This window comes from Bufo bufo, chromosome 11 (genome assembly GCF_905171765.1).
Source record: "Bufo bufo chromosome 11, aBufBuf1.1, whole genome shotgun sequence".
Taxonomy (NCBI): domain Eukaryota; kingdom Metazoa; phylum Chordata; class Amphibia; order Anura; family Bufonidae; genus Bufo; species Bufo bufo.
Window position 1 is genome coordinate 49,882,834 of NC_053399.1, and position 17,716 is coordinate 49,900,549.

The 17,716-nt window shown below is 44.6% G+C and overlaps 1 protein-coding gene across 1 annotated transcript in view; it reads left to right on the forward strand.

Annotated features, from left to right (window-relative positions):
• The window catches only part of FMN1 (formin 1), a 148,513-nt gene that overhangs the window by 10,895 nt on the left and 119,902 nt on the right, over window positions 1-17,716 (forward strand). The window contains 1 exon segment of the mRNA XM_040411763.1: window positions 2,993-3,054. Within this exon segment, the coding sequence (XP_040267697.1) occupies window positions 2,993-3,054 (62 nt within the window).

The window sequence follows — 17,716 nt, forward strand, 5'->3', positions numbered from 1 at the left end:
TGCCGTTCCCCATCATAGCGCCCTCTACTTACAAAGAAGTATGCTTCGTCAGAGTAATTCGACACAAAGTGAATTTCGGCAAAGCTTCACTAGTGGATATGCATGCACTGCTCTCAGTTCATTTTAGGGCTTCAAAAAAAGCTATTAGGCCCCTTTCACACGGGCGAGATTTCCGCGCGGGTGCAATACGCGAGTTGAACGCATTGCACCCGCACTGAATCCGGACCCATTCATTTCTATGGGGCTGTGCACATGAGCGGTGATTTTCACGCATCACTTATGCATTGCGTGAAAATCGCAGCATGCTATATATTGTGCATTTTTCACGCAACGCAGGCCCCATAGAAGTGAATGGGGTTGCGTGAAAATCGCAAGCAAGTGCGGATGCGGTGCGATTTTCACGCACGGTTGCTAGGAGACTATCGGGATGGGGACCCGATCATTATTATTTTTCCTTATAACATGTTAGATTTTTTTGCAGGGCCACGGAATGGAGCAACGGATGCGGACAGCACACGGAGTGCTGTCCGCATCTTTTGTGACCCCTTTGAAGTTAATGGGTCCGCATCCAAGCCGCCAAAACGGCAGCTCGGATGCGGACCCAAACAACGGCCGTGTGCATGAGGCCTAATACTGATGAAAAATACCGACCAGATCAGTGATTGAGCTAAAATCAGGTGTGGGTCAAAAACACAGGACAGATCCAGATCTTCCCATTGTACCCGATCTCTGTGTAGGATCCACTCCAATCACTGATAGGAATCACTGACCAAACACTGACTGTGTGAAAGTCCCTTTACATAGGAGAACAGAGCAGCAGATTGTTGGGAAGGTAGCCCTCCTTCCTGACCATCTGATGCTTGCTGGTGGAGGAGAGCGGTGTATTTACATGCAGCGATCTCCTCCACAGTATAGGAAGGAGCAATCACCAATGCCATCGCTTGTCCCCATACTGACTCCTTGTTTGCCGGCAGCAGATCGTGATTAGACCGCACAATCTGCTGCTGGCAAATGCCGATTTTTTTTTTTTATGCACAAAAACGATCAGAGCGTTTTGCTCGTTCATAGGGTATTCGGCGGTACATTTACAGCGGCAGGTAATCGCTAATGAGCATTCCTAGGAACACTTCTTTGCGATTGTCTTTAGGATTCTCGGCCCTTAAGAAATTGCTGGGCTAGGTTTTAGACGGAAGAGGATACAACACATTGGTAAAGTGAGAGGTTACTTATGTGCCGCGGTGTCGAGGCCTCCTTCGTTTCCTCAGTCGATCCTTGTTCTCTTCTCTAATCTCCAGACTGAAGGTTTCCTCGGCATTGTTTTCCACCCAGGATTTGCGGGGCATTTGCTGCAAACAAATCTCCTAATCCTTCCCTCTTGTTGACTAATGCCTTTTGAATAGACACCGGTCTGTGTACAACTGCAGAGCATATAGAGAGGACAACCTATTGTTCTCTGCAATCAACCATTTCCGGATAGGGAGCGGCTTACCATACGGTGTATTCTTCTAGGAGATTTTTGCTACTATTCTTCTAGATTAAATACATTTTAGCTACACTATGTCTCATGTAGTTTAGGATGCTTTACAGCAAGGATCTTTATAGGGATTAGGTCACCACCAGGTACGTGCTGCCCAGTGGCGTACATAGAGAAGTAAGGTCCCCATAGCAAGGATCAAACCAGGCCCTCACATATGACAGAAGGGTTTCTGCTTAAACCCCATTCACTGACCCTTGTGCCATTTTTCCACTGCTTCATTTGCTAAAAGTTGTTCCTTTAGAGCAGGGATGCTCAACCTGCGGCCCTCCAGCTGTTGTAAAACTACAACTCCTAGCATGCCCGAACAGCCTACAGGTATCGGCTCACAGCAGGGCATGGTGGGAGTTGTAGTTTTACAACAGCTGGAGGGCCGCAGTTTGAGGATGCCTGCTTTAGAGGGTAGAGTCCTGACCAAGTTTTCACCCCCAGTAGAAGAGGGGATAATCCCAACTAAGACTGGGGCCCCTCTTGCCCAGGGCCCCATAGCACTTGCCCTGGTCTGGCGCTATGGTAGTTACGCCCCTGGTGCTGCCCCATCTGAGGCCGTCCTGACAGACATGCTGATTTCAGAATTATGCCGGTTATCCGTGAAGCGTGTTCGAATGAAGTTTTCTTTATTCGCTTAATCTCTATGATATGATGCTGGATTAATTCACACACACATTTTTGGCCTAAAATTTATGTGCAAATAAAAAGCACACTTGTGCAACATCTGCGGAAAAATATACGCTGCTGGTGGTGCTGCACAATATGGTTCTTACACACCTGTCAACTGTAAAAAAAAATTTAAAAAAATTAAAATTACTGTCTCTTTAAAATGTGATGTGCAGTGCAATAGTCTACATGTGTGTATACTGTATATATGATAAAACGTACAGCTCCCGGCACCCTGCTGAAGAGGCCCCAGTGACCAGTGCGGCCTCCTTAGTGCTTACAAAGCACAGCGCCATCCATTGGATCGTATTGCAGCTTGGTCCCGGGCCTATGAAGGCTTCTGTATAACATATTGTGAACCGAAGGCGAGTAACGCCCTTTCTTCAATGGTTCCGGCTAACGGCTAGGAGGATGCTACCCTGACCATCAAGACTACCATTTCCCTCGCATAACCATTTGGGGGAAATGGCCAGGTGAGAGTAACCTGGCTCATGATATTTCTTAATGCTCTAGGTTAAATATCTCGCTTTAGGTCATCAGTATTTAAATCTCAGAAAACCCTTTTAAGTGTAGATTTCAGTATTTTCATCACAACAACAAGTAGTTTTTAATCCAGTAGTAGCTGATGAGCTTGGGTATCACTGATGAGCTTGGGTATCGCTGATGAGCTTGGGTATCGCTGATGAGCTTGGGTATCGCTGATGAGTTTGGGTATCGCTGATGAGCTTGGGTATCGCTGATGAGCTTGGGTATCGCTGATGAGCTTGGGTATCACTGTAATTTATTTCTTTTTACTTACAGAATACCAGTCTGCTATCTTACAGCTGAAGAGGGAGCACAAGGAAGAGTTGGAAAGTCTGAAGGTAACTAAATGGACTTCTTCTGGCAACCTAAACGCACTCTGATTTTTGTTCCCTTTCACACCGTAATGTACTTGTGCGCAAATACTTTATATCAGCATAACCAGTGCAGACAGGTAATGTAGACATTATAGACCTTGGGTATGAAGACCATAAATCATCCAATGAAATCTAGTATTTGCAATTTAGCCTGACGAATGGAAGTTGAGACGGTTGGATGCATGGAGCAGTTTTGGAAGATTGCAGTATTAATTCAATCCACTTGAGGGCAGTATTACTCTCCAGAAGCCTCCTAGTTGTATAGCTGTGCAGATATGAGAAGTGCTTTGAAAGATCATTCCTATTAGCCTAGGGAGCCAATCAGGTTTGTTTACATCTATTCAGGAAGAATGTCTATAGATATCAAAAGAACATACCCCAAAAAGCTAGGGGCGTTGTGTCCGATAGGTAAAAGATACAGATGGAGCCATTTCTAGCTTGAACTTTAAAGGGGTTTGTCCAGGATTAGAAAAACATGACCGCTTTACTCCAAAAACAGCATCATCCTTGGGCGTGTCGCATCTCATCTCCACGGGTGTAACCTGCTGCAACATTTATTCAATGTGTTGTGTCAAAATAAAGATGGCTAAATTCCATCCAGTTATAAAGGAAGTCAGTGACCGATGTGTATTTGCCTAGGAATAATGTTACATACAGTACGTGTGCATCTCCTTTGGTGTGAATGTGGCCGTAGAAAGTTTTGATCTGCGCTATATGACAGAATTGTCTTTTTAAAGGGGTCGTCTCACTTCATCAAATGGCATTTATCATGTAGAGAAAGTTAATACAAGGCACTTACTAATGTATTGTGATTGTCCATATTGCCTCATTTGCTGGCTTTGATTCATTTTTCCTTCACATTATACACTGCTCGAGGGGATGGGATTTGCTGTGCATGCGTGTCTATGCACACTTCCACTGTCCAGCCCACTATAGAGGCCAGCACTTTTTCCTATAATGTCCAGGCACGACCACCATTGCTGGATTGCACGGTGGTCATAACCCCTGGAAACGAGCAGTGGAATAATGTGATGTAAAACTGAATCCAGCCAGCAAAATAGGCAATATGGACAATCACAATACATTAGTAAGTGTCTGGTATTAACTTTCTCCACATGATGAATGCTATTTGCTGAAGTGACACAACAGTATATATTGGGGAACAGCATTTTTTATGGCCAGATGATGGATTACAGATTATGTTCTGTTTAAGAATTAGCGAAACGTGGAATTTTGGGTTCACCGGGTTCGGACGAACTTAAGGTCAAAGTTTGGGTTTGAAACCCGAACCCCCATTGAAGTCAATGAGGACCCAAACTTCACTTTATTATTTTCCGTTCTAACATGGTTATATCGAAAAATAACGTAATTCTTATGACTGAATGCAGAAGGGAAACTTTTAGAGGCATTCCATTTTGAATTCTGTCCTAATAGCAGTCTATGGGATCATACCTCAGTGAAAAAGTCCAGGTTCGGGTCTGGGTGCCCGAACTCACAAAGTTCAGTACGAACCCGAACTTTGCTAATGGGTTCGCTCATCCCTAGTTGTGTTGTAAAACCTGCTTGTAGGTTAGCAGATAAGCCATGGGAAGCCAAATATAGCGTGTGGCATTTATAGTGAGGCCCTTTGATAATGTTACTATTTACAGCTGAATATTGGGGAATTGCCCTCACAACTGCAATTGCACAACCATGTATACACCATGCATCCCAAGTGGAGGTACTCAGAAAGACATTGTGGCCCTCTTAACATGATTGTTTACTGCCTGTGTTAGGCTCCATTCACATATCGGTCATAGAGTAGATATTCCATAGAATGCAACCTTCTCCTTATTTTCAAGCACTAACTCCATGTCTCTGTACCTGTCCAATCAGTGATGAAATATAAGGCCACGAGGTGACACCCCCATGTGACGAGGAGAATGGTAATGCCCAGTTGTCAGTTTATTCCTAACTTTCTAGGAGGAATAACAGAGGAACAGAACCACAAAGTTATATGAAAAGGTGCCCCAGAAATATCTTAATTGGACACTTTGGGGGGCATACACAGTTTTCTTGCGCAAATCTGTCACAGATTGCAACGCAACGGTTATTTGCGCCACAATCTTCTACTTTTCCTCTTTCACATCAAGCCTAAAAAAAGGGAGCGTGGGTGGAGAAGGGGGTGAGCCGCCAGCTAATTGTGAAATCTGTAGTGGCTGTATTGGGTTACTGTAATTCAGCTCCCACTCAAGTGAATGAGCGCCGAGTTGCACTAACCCAGCACGGCCAGTACACGGTGGGTGGAGCTGTGTCTGCCATTAGAAGAGATGCCTCATGGGCTGTGGAAGGAGAAACCAACTCAGGAATAAAGCTGTGCTGATGCATGTGAGCTAGTGAAGGCAGCAGCATCTTGGATACACATCCTTCACGTTCACATCCTGCTATTTAGGTGCCCCTGCCAGTCGTTGTTTGCAATGCTGCAGTGGTGATGGCATGTCAACACACGTGACCGCTGCAGCCTGGCACTGACCTCAGCGGTGCCCTATTTTTTCTCAATCTCTGACAACCCCCTTTTTAGGTATAGGTTCTGTAAAACTTGCTTAATTAACAATTCCACAATCGACTATTACATTCTCTTGAGGCTGCTGCCACACTTCAGGTGTTTTTATACAATTATTAAAGACACAATCAGGTGTGGATCTTAACGGATTCATTACCGGGTGATTTTTCCATTTTTGTGAGTTAGTTTTTCATGTCTCTGTACAGTATTGAAATGCATGGGCTCCTATGAGCTGAAGTCTGCTTTGGTTCTGACTGGTACCTCGGAACAGAAGCAGAGTTCAGTTCCAAGAGTTCTAAAGTGGTTTTCTATTTTAAAAATCAACTACAATGAAGTCTCTCGCGACTTCGCCAATAACTGACTTCGGCTTATCCGAGCTCTTACATTTTAATACTGTACGGCGACTGATCACTGTACAGCATTAATCCAAAGTTTTGAACGAATCGACTTTGGATGTAGCACTACGTGCACTATGTCCTGATCTTGTGCACGATCAGGACAAAATGCACAACGGGACCCGGAAGAAAACCAGGGAAGGCGAGTACAGCCAGCGCAGCCCTGTCCTCACATCCATGTGACTCCTGCATGCTAATCATTAGCATTCGGACTATAAGACGCACTGCCACTTCCCCCATTTTGGAGGGGAAAAAGATGTCTTATAGTCTGAAAAAATTGTGTATATGTGTGTGAATAATATATATATATATATATATATATATATATATATATACTTATATACTTTTTAAACTTTTTGTTCCACTTTTTTTGAGCCCCAAAATCAGCCCAAACATGCAAGCCATTTCTACACAGAATACGAAATGTAGTATATTCCAATGGAGTGCTTCCACCTGCAGACCTTCATAGGAATCTACCAGTAATAGGCCTACAAGCCTTGTACAGGCTCTGGCCTAATACTACTAAGGACCAACTTCCCTAATCTCGGCAAAGGTAGGTTGTTCCTGCCTAGGAAGCACGTGTTTCCGGGTTTTGTAACTTTCAGATACCGTGGTCAGATTTGACCACAGCATCGTAGAAGTTAAATGTCTGCGATCTGCATTATCCACTCCTGGTTTTGGCTTCAAAAACTGTGTTAAAAAACCTGATTTTGTGGCAGCATCCTTGGTAGCAAGAAAATTACAATAATACACAGGCTGGGACATTTAGAACCAGGCCATGTCTGCTGATGGATATGCACAGCAAATGCCTTGTGTTACCAAAACACTATTGCTACTTGTGTGATCAATTATACTGTTGTAAGATAATGAGGAATTATTAGTTAAGCAAGTACCTAATTATTATTAGCTTCCACTTAGCTTATCCTACCATTAGTGTCCTCAGGCATTATAGATCGTCTTCCCAGACTCTCTCGGTTCCTCTTGATCTCTGCATTCCACAAGTGATGGGACATTCGAGGAGACCTCATTATGACAGTAGTGAACTTGGACGGCTTGAGCTGTGGCTGATGTGCAGAATAGTATGAGGTTGTGATTATTACTTCAGTATTTCACTATTTGTTTTTTGCAACACTGTTCCATACCAATGGGAATAGGGCAGAGGATTACTTCACCGCGCAGTAATGCAATCTTCTGGAGTCAAGAAATGAGGAAGCAACTAATAAGGGAAAGTTGTAATGAGTGGAGCAATCATCCTGTACCAGACAGCCAAGTGTAGTTCATGTGTATGTGGTTATCAGGGTGACCCTGCATCTTAGTTCAGGGACACGAAGCATAGTGTGTGTTATCGCTAGATCCTTAGGCTAATTTCGCACAAGCGAGATTTCTGTCCAGATGCGATCCAATGGGTATATGCACATGGGCATGGTTTTTTTACTGATCATCTTTGCGTTCAGGAAAAATCACTTTATATTGTATATTGTCTGTTTTTTTTGCAGCCAGGGCTCCATAGAAATTAATGGCATCTGGATGCAATTCGTTTTTTCCCTGATGGTTGCTTGGAGATGTTGAGTGTTATGCCTCATTCACACGTCAGTGTTTGGTCAGTGATTTCCATCAGTGATTTTGAGCCAAAACTAGGTGCAGCTCTAAACACAGAACAGGTGAGGAGCTTTCTCTTATACCTTCTGTCTGTGGAGGCTCCAATCCTGGTTTTGGCTTACAATCACTGATGGAAATCACTGATCAAACACTGACGTGTGAATTGGGTTTTATTCTTTAGTTTTTCTTCAACCACGTGAAAAACTGATTCGCTCATAGACTAAACTGATTGTGGTTTGATATTCTAGCCATATGCCACCAATGTGTAAGAGGCGCACACCCCTTTTAAGGTCTCATACTTCTTTGCAGCCTCACTCAGTACACAGCACATTTATAATGTAGCAGGAATTAATAGTAAATGTCCACAACTTTCACTTTGAAGTACACGGTATAATAAATGCAGTGTGTCCAGATATATAGTATATACAGTAATGTACTGATATGTAAGGTACGAGGTATAATAAATGCAGTGTGTCCAGATATATAGTATATACAGCAGTGTACTGATATGTAAGGTATAATAGTTGCAGTGTGTACAGATACAGTATATGGTATAAACAGCAGTGTACTAAATTGTGAGGTAAACAGTATAGTAGATGCAGTGTGTACAGATATATAGTATATACAGCAGTGTACTAATATGAGGTACGAGGTATAATAGATGTGATGTGGACATATATATAGTATATAAAGCAGTGTACCTGTCAATACACTGCTGTATATACTATATATCTGTACACACTGCATCTATCATACTGCGTACCTCACATATCAGTACACTGCTGTATATACTATATATCTGTACACACTGCATCTATTATACCTCGTATCTCACATATCAGTTCAGTGCTGTATATACTACACTGCTCAAAAAAATAAAGGGAACACTTAAACAACACAATGTAACTCCAAGTCAATCACACTTCTGTGAAATCAAACTGTCCACTTAGGAAGCAACACTGAGTGACAATCAATTTCACATGCTGTTGTGCAAATGGGATAGACAACAGGTGGAAATTATAGGCCATTAGCAAGACACCCCCAATAAAGGGGTGGTTCTGCAGGTGGTGACCACAGACCACTTCTCAGTTCCTATGCTTCCTGGCTGATGTTTTGGTCACTTTTGAATGCTGGCGGTGCTTTCACTCTAGTGGTAGCATGAGACGGAGTCTACAACCCACACAAGTGGCTCAGGTTGTGCAGCTTATCCAGGATGGCACATAAATGCGAGCTGTGGCAAGAAGGTTTGCTGTGTCTGTCAGCGTAGTGTCCAGAGCATGGAGGCGCTACCAGGAGACAGGCCAGTACATCAGGAGACGTGGAGGAGGCCATAGGAGGGCAACAACCCAGCAGCAGGACCGCTACCTCCGCCTTTGTGCAAGGAGGAACAGGAGGAGCACTGCCAGAGCCCTGCAAAATGACCTCCAGCAGGCCACAAATGTGCATGTGTCTGCTCAAACGGTCAGAAACAGACTCCATGAGGGTGATATGAGGGACCGACGTCCACAGGTGGGGGTTGTGCTTACAGCCCAACACCGTGCAGGACGTTTGGCATTTGCCAGAGAACACCAAGATTGGCAAATTCGCCACTGGCGCCCTGTGCTCTTCACAGATGAAAGCAGGTTCACACTGAGCACATGTGACAGACGTGACAGAGTCTTGAGACGCCGTGGAGAATGTTCTGCTGCCTGCAACATCCTCCAGCATGACCGGTTTGGCATTGGGTCAGTAATGGTGTGGGGTGGCATCTCTTTGGAGGGCTGCACAGCCCTCCATGTGCTCGCCAGAGGTAGCCTGACTGCCATTAGGTACCGAGATGAGATCCTCAGACCCCTTGTGAGACCATATGCTGGTGCGGTTGGCCCTGGGTTCCTCCTAATGCAAGACAATGCTAGACCTCATGTGGCTGGAGTGTGTCAGCAGTTCCTGCAACACGAAGGCATTGATGCTATGGACTGGCCCGCCCGTTCCCCAGACCTGAATCCAATTGAGCACATCTGGGACATTATGTCTCGCTCTATCCACCAATGTCACGTTGCACCACAGACTGTCCAGGAGTTGGCAGATGCTTTAGTCCAGGTCTGGGAGGAGATCCCTCAGGAGACCATCCGCCACCTCATCAGGAGCATGCACAGGCATTGTAGGGAGGTCATACAGGCACGTGGAGGCCACACACACTACAGAGCCTTATTTTGACTTGTTTTAAGGACATTACATCAAAGTTGGATCAGCCTGTAGTGTGTTTTTCCACTTAAATTTTGAGTGTGACTCCAAATCCAGACCTCCATGGGTTGAAAAATTTGATTTCCATTTTTTAATTTTTGTATGATTTTGTTGTCAGCACATTCAACTATGTAAAGAACAAAGTATTTCAGAAGAATATTTAATTAACTTAGATCTAGGATGTTATTTTTGTGTTCCCTTTATTTTTTTGAGCAGTGTATATATCTGTACACACTGCATCTATCATACTGCGTACCTCACATATCAGTACACTGCTGTATATACTATATATCTGTACACACTGTATTTATTATACCTCGTACCTCACATATCAGCAGGGCCGGACTGGCCTACCGGGATACCGGGAAAATTCCCGTTAGGCCGGTAGCCTTGACTGCCGCACGGCCGGCTGTGCCGACAGCGAGGAGGCTCCTTGGCTGGTGCAGTATATATTATGCAGAGTGAGTGACTGACAGAGAGAGGAGCCCATCCCCTGCCCCCAACAGCAGGCTCCGACACGGACATTGCCCAGAGCCTGACTCCTCTCACACATGTGACTGATCACATGATCATGACATCACGGAAGGTCCTTTAGCCTGGTAGCTGCTTCTTGTCCGGCTGTTCAGGGCTGTGTGTCAGGTAGGAGGCCGAGTACAGAGGCTGGTGATTTTATCAATAGGAGTTTCAATAGGAGAGCGATTGTATGCAAAGTCTTTCTTTACTGCTGAAACAAAGACAGTTATGTGTGCAGTTTAGGACACATGAGGGGACATTAATAAAGTAATGCTGTGACACATAGGGCCATGAGGGGGACCAGCATAATATGCTATATGTGTCTCATTCACACATACATAATATTTCAAATAACCCTCTGTACCCAGGAGGTTCAAAATTAGTATTTCAATAGTCAGCGACTAAAAATTCCTGTTTCTGGTCTTCTCATTTAATATATAACTTTTATTCTTTCTTTATTAAACAATACATTGCCACGAAAACATAAAGTGAAATGTTAAAAATACATATGGAGGGCTATTATATTTGGGGCTAAGGGTATAATGTCTCTACTTTGTTGGTAGATCAGAAGGATATTACTACATATCTCTCAGAGCGGAGTGTAGTCTATATAATGATATAAACTATATCACCATAATTAATGTCTGCAATGTCAGCCGACACCAGGCATTCTGTCATCTAGACTGCACTCTATTAGCTGATTATCCTATAGAAAGTGCTTCTTTGGATTATATCTGGCCCCTTTCTAGGAGTCTCTCAGTAGCTGTGCTCTTAGCACTTTTTTCTATCTACACTGCCCCTGTCATGTAATAAGGTATGCTCGGCGTCTGCAGGCTGCCGTATTCCTATTCCTATTGCCTACAGAGCAAAAATCACAAATAGAGAAGATTTACTGAAAACATCTTCCCCAAAAAGAATGAGATCATCCGGTGCATGGGAACCTTTGATGGCTATAATAGAGAAATATACCGTATACTGGAAAGATATTGGCACATTATCCAGACAGATAGAGACTTAAAAACAGTACTTACCGTTAATCCAAGTATAACTTCTAGAAGAGGTCCAAATCTGAAAGATCAATTAGTGCATAGTCACCTAAAAGAGAAAGAAACAGAAAACATCTTAACTAGAGGTAAATATCGAGGGTCATCACCCTGTGGAGACTGCTCCTTTTGCAAATACATTCCGCGGATTAAAAAAATTATAAATCCTGATGATAAAAAAGAATATGAGATCAGACAATTGATCACATGCAAAACACAAGGAGTAATATATATATAGCATCCTGCCCATGCCCTAGATTATATGTGGGTAAAACCACACAGGAATTGAGACTCCGTATATCAGGCCATCTAAGCTCAATAGAAACGGAGAAAGACACACCGATCGCAAGACATATAAAATATGTACATGAAAACAAAACATCAGTCTTACGCTTCTGGGGTATTGAGAAGCTAAATATGGGTCCTAGAGGAGGTAATCTCGATAGGAAGCTTTTACAGAGTGAAGCACGATGGATCCAGAGACTCAACACCATGAGTCCAACCGGCCTAAATGAAGGCTTCACCTTCACAGCATTTATATGATATTCAAGAAGGAGATGACCCCTCATGGTGTTGAGTCCTAAAGGACTCCTCCATAACTTTATAGTACAACTGATTGTCTCTCTCTCTCTTTGGTTAAAGGAAATAAAACATTATTAATAAGTAATAGAAGCTAATATGCTCAGGAAAACATAGGGCAACAATATCCAGATGTACGGTGAAGAATAGGCACATAGTCAAAGATACGGTGCCTTGGAATGAAAAACATATATATATATATATATATATATAAAGTATAGAAAAGAAAAACTAGTCTAACTTGCGGACACTACGCTAAGTTAGCTTCAAGTCTAGGCAAAAAGTAGGCTAGTGACTATGTTCTGCCACCAAAGAAAATGGAGGTATCCTATAAAAATGATAGACGAATATCAGTCTAGTGAATATATACATAGTATATGTTTCCCACATAAATGCAAACCTCCAGTAATTGTTGGAAAATCAGGACTCCCAGTACTCCTCCGACTCCAGCGTATATCTGGATTGTCTGTTCTTTGAACAAAGTCCGAACGCAAGCGCACTGACCACTTGAAATGTTGAAACTTACTAAGTCTAAGCACGTGTGTGTGGATTTTCGAATGCAGGCATAAAAATTCCATCTCGATTGATACCTGCGTACATTGAGATTGCCCATCTCCGGAGACAAAGTCTGAGCACATGTGCAATGACTATCCAACTCAAAATTCTCTAAGTTCCAGCGCATGCGTCTTTAATCCATAGATATAGACGCAAACCTCCTCTAAGTTTTAATGCCTGCGCATATCGAGATTGCTCGATTCCCAAGACAAAGTCCGAGCGCAAGCGCAGTGACCACTTTAACCGGAGTGCTGAAACTTTCTAAGTCCTAGTGCATGCGCCTTGAATTCATAGACACTGATTTGAACCGAGACACTGATTTGAACCGGAGTGCTGAAATTTTCTAAGTTCTAGCGCATGCGCCTGTAATCCCTAGACACAGACGCAAATTTACTCTAAGTCCCAACGCATGCGCGCTCAATCACTGAAGCCGAAAAATATCTAAGTTTCGGACGCAGGCGCGAAATAAACTGATTTGCCTAGAAAGCTGACACCGTGACATAAGAGATGGATATGATTGGCCCGAACGGATATCACTCAACAGGAGATGGAATTGTTAGGGGTGATCAAAAGGTGAGATCCGCCCTAAGGGTATAAAGGACCTCCTATAGGAAACGCTCGTGTTGATAGTAGCTCCATTTCCCCTGAAGACGCCGCATCTAGCGGTGAAACATGTCGGGGAGCTGCATTTTTAATACTTTTAAAAATTATGGTAGGGCAAACAACGGAATAGGAATACGGTGGCCTGCAGACGCCGAGCATACCTTATTACATGACAGGGGCAGTGTAGATAAGAAAAAAGTGCTAAGAGCACAGCTACTGAGAGACTCCTAGAAAGGGGCCAGATATAATCCAAAGAAGCACTTTCTATAGGGTAATCAGCTAATAGAGTGCAGTCTAGATGACAGAATGCCTGGTGTCTGCTGACATTGCAGACATAAATTATGGTGATATAGTTTATATCATTATATAGACTACACTCCGCTCTGAGAGATATGTAGTAATATCCTTCTAAACTACCAACAAAGTAGAGACATTATACCCTCAGCCCCAAATATAGTAGCTCTCCATATGTATTTTTAACATTTCACGTTGTTTTCGTGGCAATGTATTGTTTAATAAAATAATAAAAGTTATATTTTAAATGATAAGACCAGAAACAGGAATTTTTAGTCGCTGACTATTGAAATGCCAATTCACACATATAGCATCTTATGCTGGCCCCCCTCATGGCCCTGTGTCATAGCACACATCCCCCATAACAGTGCATAATCCATAGGTCCCCCATAACAGTGCCATCCACAGATCCCCATAACAGTGCCAACCACAGATCCCCATAACAGTGCCAACCACAGATCCCCATAACAGTGCCAACCACAGATCCCCATAACAGTGCCAACCACAGATCCCCATAACAGTGCCAACCACAGATCCCCATAACAGTGCCAACCACAGATCCCAATAACAGTGCCAACCACAGATCCCCATAACAGTGCCATCCACAGATCCTTTATAACAATACCATCCACAGATCCCCTCCATAACAGTGTCCTCCACAGATCACCTCCATAACAGTGTCCTCCACAGATCCCCTCCATAAGTGTCCTCCACAGATCCCCTCCATAACAGTGTCCTCCACAGATCCCCTCCATAACAGTGTCCTCCACAGATCCCCTCCATAACAGTGTCCTCCACAGATCCCCTCCATAACAGTGTCATCCACAGATCCCCTCCATAACAGTGTCATCCACAGATCCCCTCCATAACAGTGTCATCCACAGATCCCCTCCATAAGTGTCATCCACAGATCCCCTCCATAAGTGTCATCCACAGATCCCCTCCATAAGTGTCATCCACAGATCCCCTCCATAAGTGTCATCCACAGATCCCCTCCATAAGTGTCATCCACAGATCCCCTCCATAAGTGTCATCCACAGATCCCCTCCATAAGTGTCATCCACAGATCCCCTCCATAAGTGTCATCCACAGATCCCCTCCATAAGTGTCATCCACAGATCCCCTCCATAAGTGTCATCCACAGATCCCCTCCATAAGTGTCATCCACAGATCCCCTCCATAAGTGTCATCCACAGATCCCCTCCATAAGTGTCATTCACAGATCCCCTCCATAAGTGTCATCCACAGATCCCCTCCATAAGTGTCATCCACAGATCCCCTCCATAAGTGTCATCCACAGATCCCCTCCATAAGTGTCATCCACAGATCCCCCTCCATAAGAGTGTCCTCCACAGATCCCCCTCCATATGAGTGTCCTCCACAGAGCCCCTCCATATCAGTGTCCTCCACAGAGCCCCTCCATATCAGTGTCATCCACAGAGCCCCTCCATAACCGTGTCATCCACAGATCCCCTCCATAACCGTGTCCTCCACAGATCCCCTCCATAACAGTGTCCTCCACAGATCCCCTCCATAACCGTGTCCTCCACAGAGCCCCTCCATAACCGTGTCATCCACAGATCCCCTCCATAACCGTGTCCTCCACAGATCCCCTCCATAACCGTGTCCTCCACAGATCCCCTCCATAACCGTGTCCTCCACAGATCCCCTCCATAACCGTGTCCTCCACAGATCCCCCTCCATAAGTGTCCTCCACAGATCCCCCTCCATAAGTGTCCTCCACAGATCCCCCTCCATAAGTGTCCTCCACAGATCCCCCTCCATAAGTGTCCTCCACAGATCCCCCTCCATAAGTGTCCTCCACAGATCCCCCTCCATAAGTGTCCTCCACAGATCCCCCTCCATAACAGTGTCCTCCACAGATCCCCCTCCATAACAGTGTCCTCCACAGATCCCCCTCCATAACAGTGTCCTCCACAGATCCCCCTCCATAACAGTGTCATCCACAGATCCCCTCCATAACAGTGTCACCCACAGATCCCCTCCATAACAGTGTCATCCACAGATCCCCTCCATAACAGTGTCATCCACAGATCCCCTCCATAACAGTGTCATCCACAGATCCCCTCCATAACAGTGTCATCCACAGATCCCCTCCATAACAGTGTCATCCACAGATCCCCTCCATAACAGTGTCATCCACAGATCCCCTCCATAACAGTGTCATCCACAGATCCCCTCCATAACAGTGTCCTCCACAGATCCCCTCCATAACAGTGTCCTCCACAGATCCCCCTCCATAACAGTGTCCTCCACAGATCCCCCTCCATAAGAGTGTCCTCCACAGATCCCCCTCCATAAGAGTGTCCTCCACAGATCCCCCTCCATAAGAGTGTCCTCCACAGATCCCCCTCCATAAGAGTGTCCTCCACAGATCCCCCTCCATAAGAGTGTCCTCCACAGATCCCCCTCCATAAGAGTGTCCTCCACAGATCCCCCTCCATAAGAGTGTCCTCCACAGATCCCCCTCCATAAGAGTGTCCTCCACAGATCCCCCTCCATAAGAGTGTCCTCCACAGATCCCCCTCCATAAGAGTGTCCTCCACAGATCCCCCTCCATAAGAGTGTCCTCCACAGATCCCCCTCCATAAGAGTGTCCTCCACAGATCCCCCTCCATAAGAGTGTCCTCCACAAATCCCCCTCCATAAGAGTGTCCTCCACAGATCCCCCTCCATAAGAGTGTCCTCCACAGATCCCCCTCCATAAGAGTGTCCTCCACAGATCCCCCTCCATAAGAGTGTCCTCCACAGATCCCCCTCCATAAGAGTGTCCTCCACAGATCCCCCTCCATAAGAGTGTCCTCCACAGATCCCCCTCCATAAGAGTGTCCTCCACAGATCCCCCTCCATAAGAGTGTCCTCCACAGATCCCCCTCCATAAGAGTGTCCTCCACAGATCCCCCTCCATAAGAGTGTCCTCCACAGATCCCCCTCCATAAGAGTGTCCTCCACAGATCCCCCTCCATAAGAGTGTCCTCCACAGATCCCCCTCCATAACCGTGCAAATAGACCTCTAGCACAATTCCCTTAAAATATTGCATCGCATATCGTTATTGCATCCTGATTGGGAAAAGCTGGACTACTATGATAATATAAACAATGGGGGTTCTACAAAAGAGCTATTGTAGGGCAAAGTTCATATTCATGTTTACACACATTTTAAAATTAATGCTTTCGCTTTTTATAAACAAGTAAATAATGACGCAATGCTGTGGGGCTGGCATGCAACTTTTTCCAGGGCTGGTTTTTTTCCCCAGTCCGGCCCTGCATATCAGTTCAATGCTGGATATACTGTATAGCTGTACACATTGCATCTATTATACCTCTTTTGTGTACCAGAGCTTTTTTGTAACCTCAGTCCGGCCCTAATGGCATACAATATAACTTGCAGCAGCAAGCACAGTTCATGGAGCAAGGGGAGGGGGCCAGGAATGGGTATTGGGATGTGCTATAAATGGGCCATGGGGGCCCAATTTAGATTCTTGCTATGGAGCCCAGCAATTTTTATGTACTCCCCTTTGTTGTGGTCACCCAGGAAGGAAATATCGGTGGTTACTAGACAACCTGAACCAGCACAGGCCATAGAATGAACCAAGAGGACTGCACCATCTGTGGCTTAGTTCATTGCTTGCAAAGTCACTAATTAAACTCTGTTAATCTAGCTATTATGGAGGACTGGAGGCCTCCTTATCATGCGCTTACTAGCTTAGTGCCTTCATGTGTCATGTTCTCACATAAGATTTGGGAATTTGGTATGTGTGATACAGGCGACGTGTTACGGTCACACTTCCTGATAACATGGCTTTCACACCAGAATGCTTGGAGTTCCTGATCTTTCAGCCCCATAATCGTTCGTTGATCCCGATCTTGGCTCAGCATGGAGTACGGAGTCTTTGATGAAAGCTTTGAGAGACGGGTGTGCTTTATATCTTTTGCAGTTTGCATGTTTAATGGTGCTTGGCTGTATATGTTGTTTAGATTCCTATGGTTTTAATGATACTTGGAACATCACAATGGAGTTCTCGATAACATTTCTGTACGCCGTCCAGAAAGGAACTTTTGAACCGATCTGCCTTAGGTTTGAGCTGCATTTTCCTCTGGTGTTCCTCTGTCTATAGGGTGTAAAACGATGTTGTTTGCTTGATCATAAAGCATGACCCAGGAATGCTTTTTATGTGCACTATGTTAGCTAGCTATGAGCCAAGTGCAGTTTTTGATTTGCTTATTGAATCTCGCACCATAGTCTTAAACTAGCATAT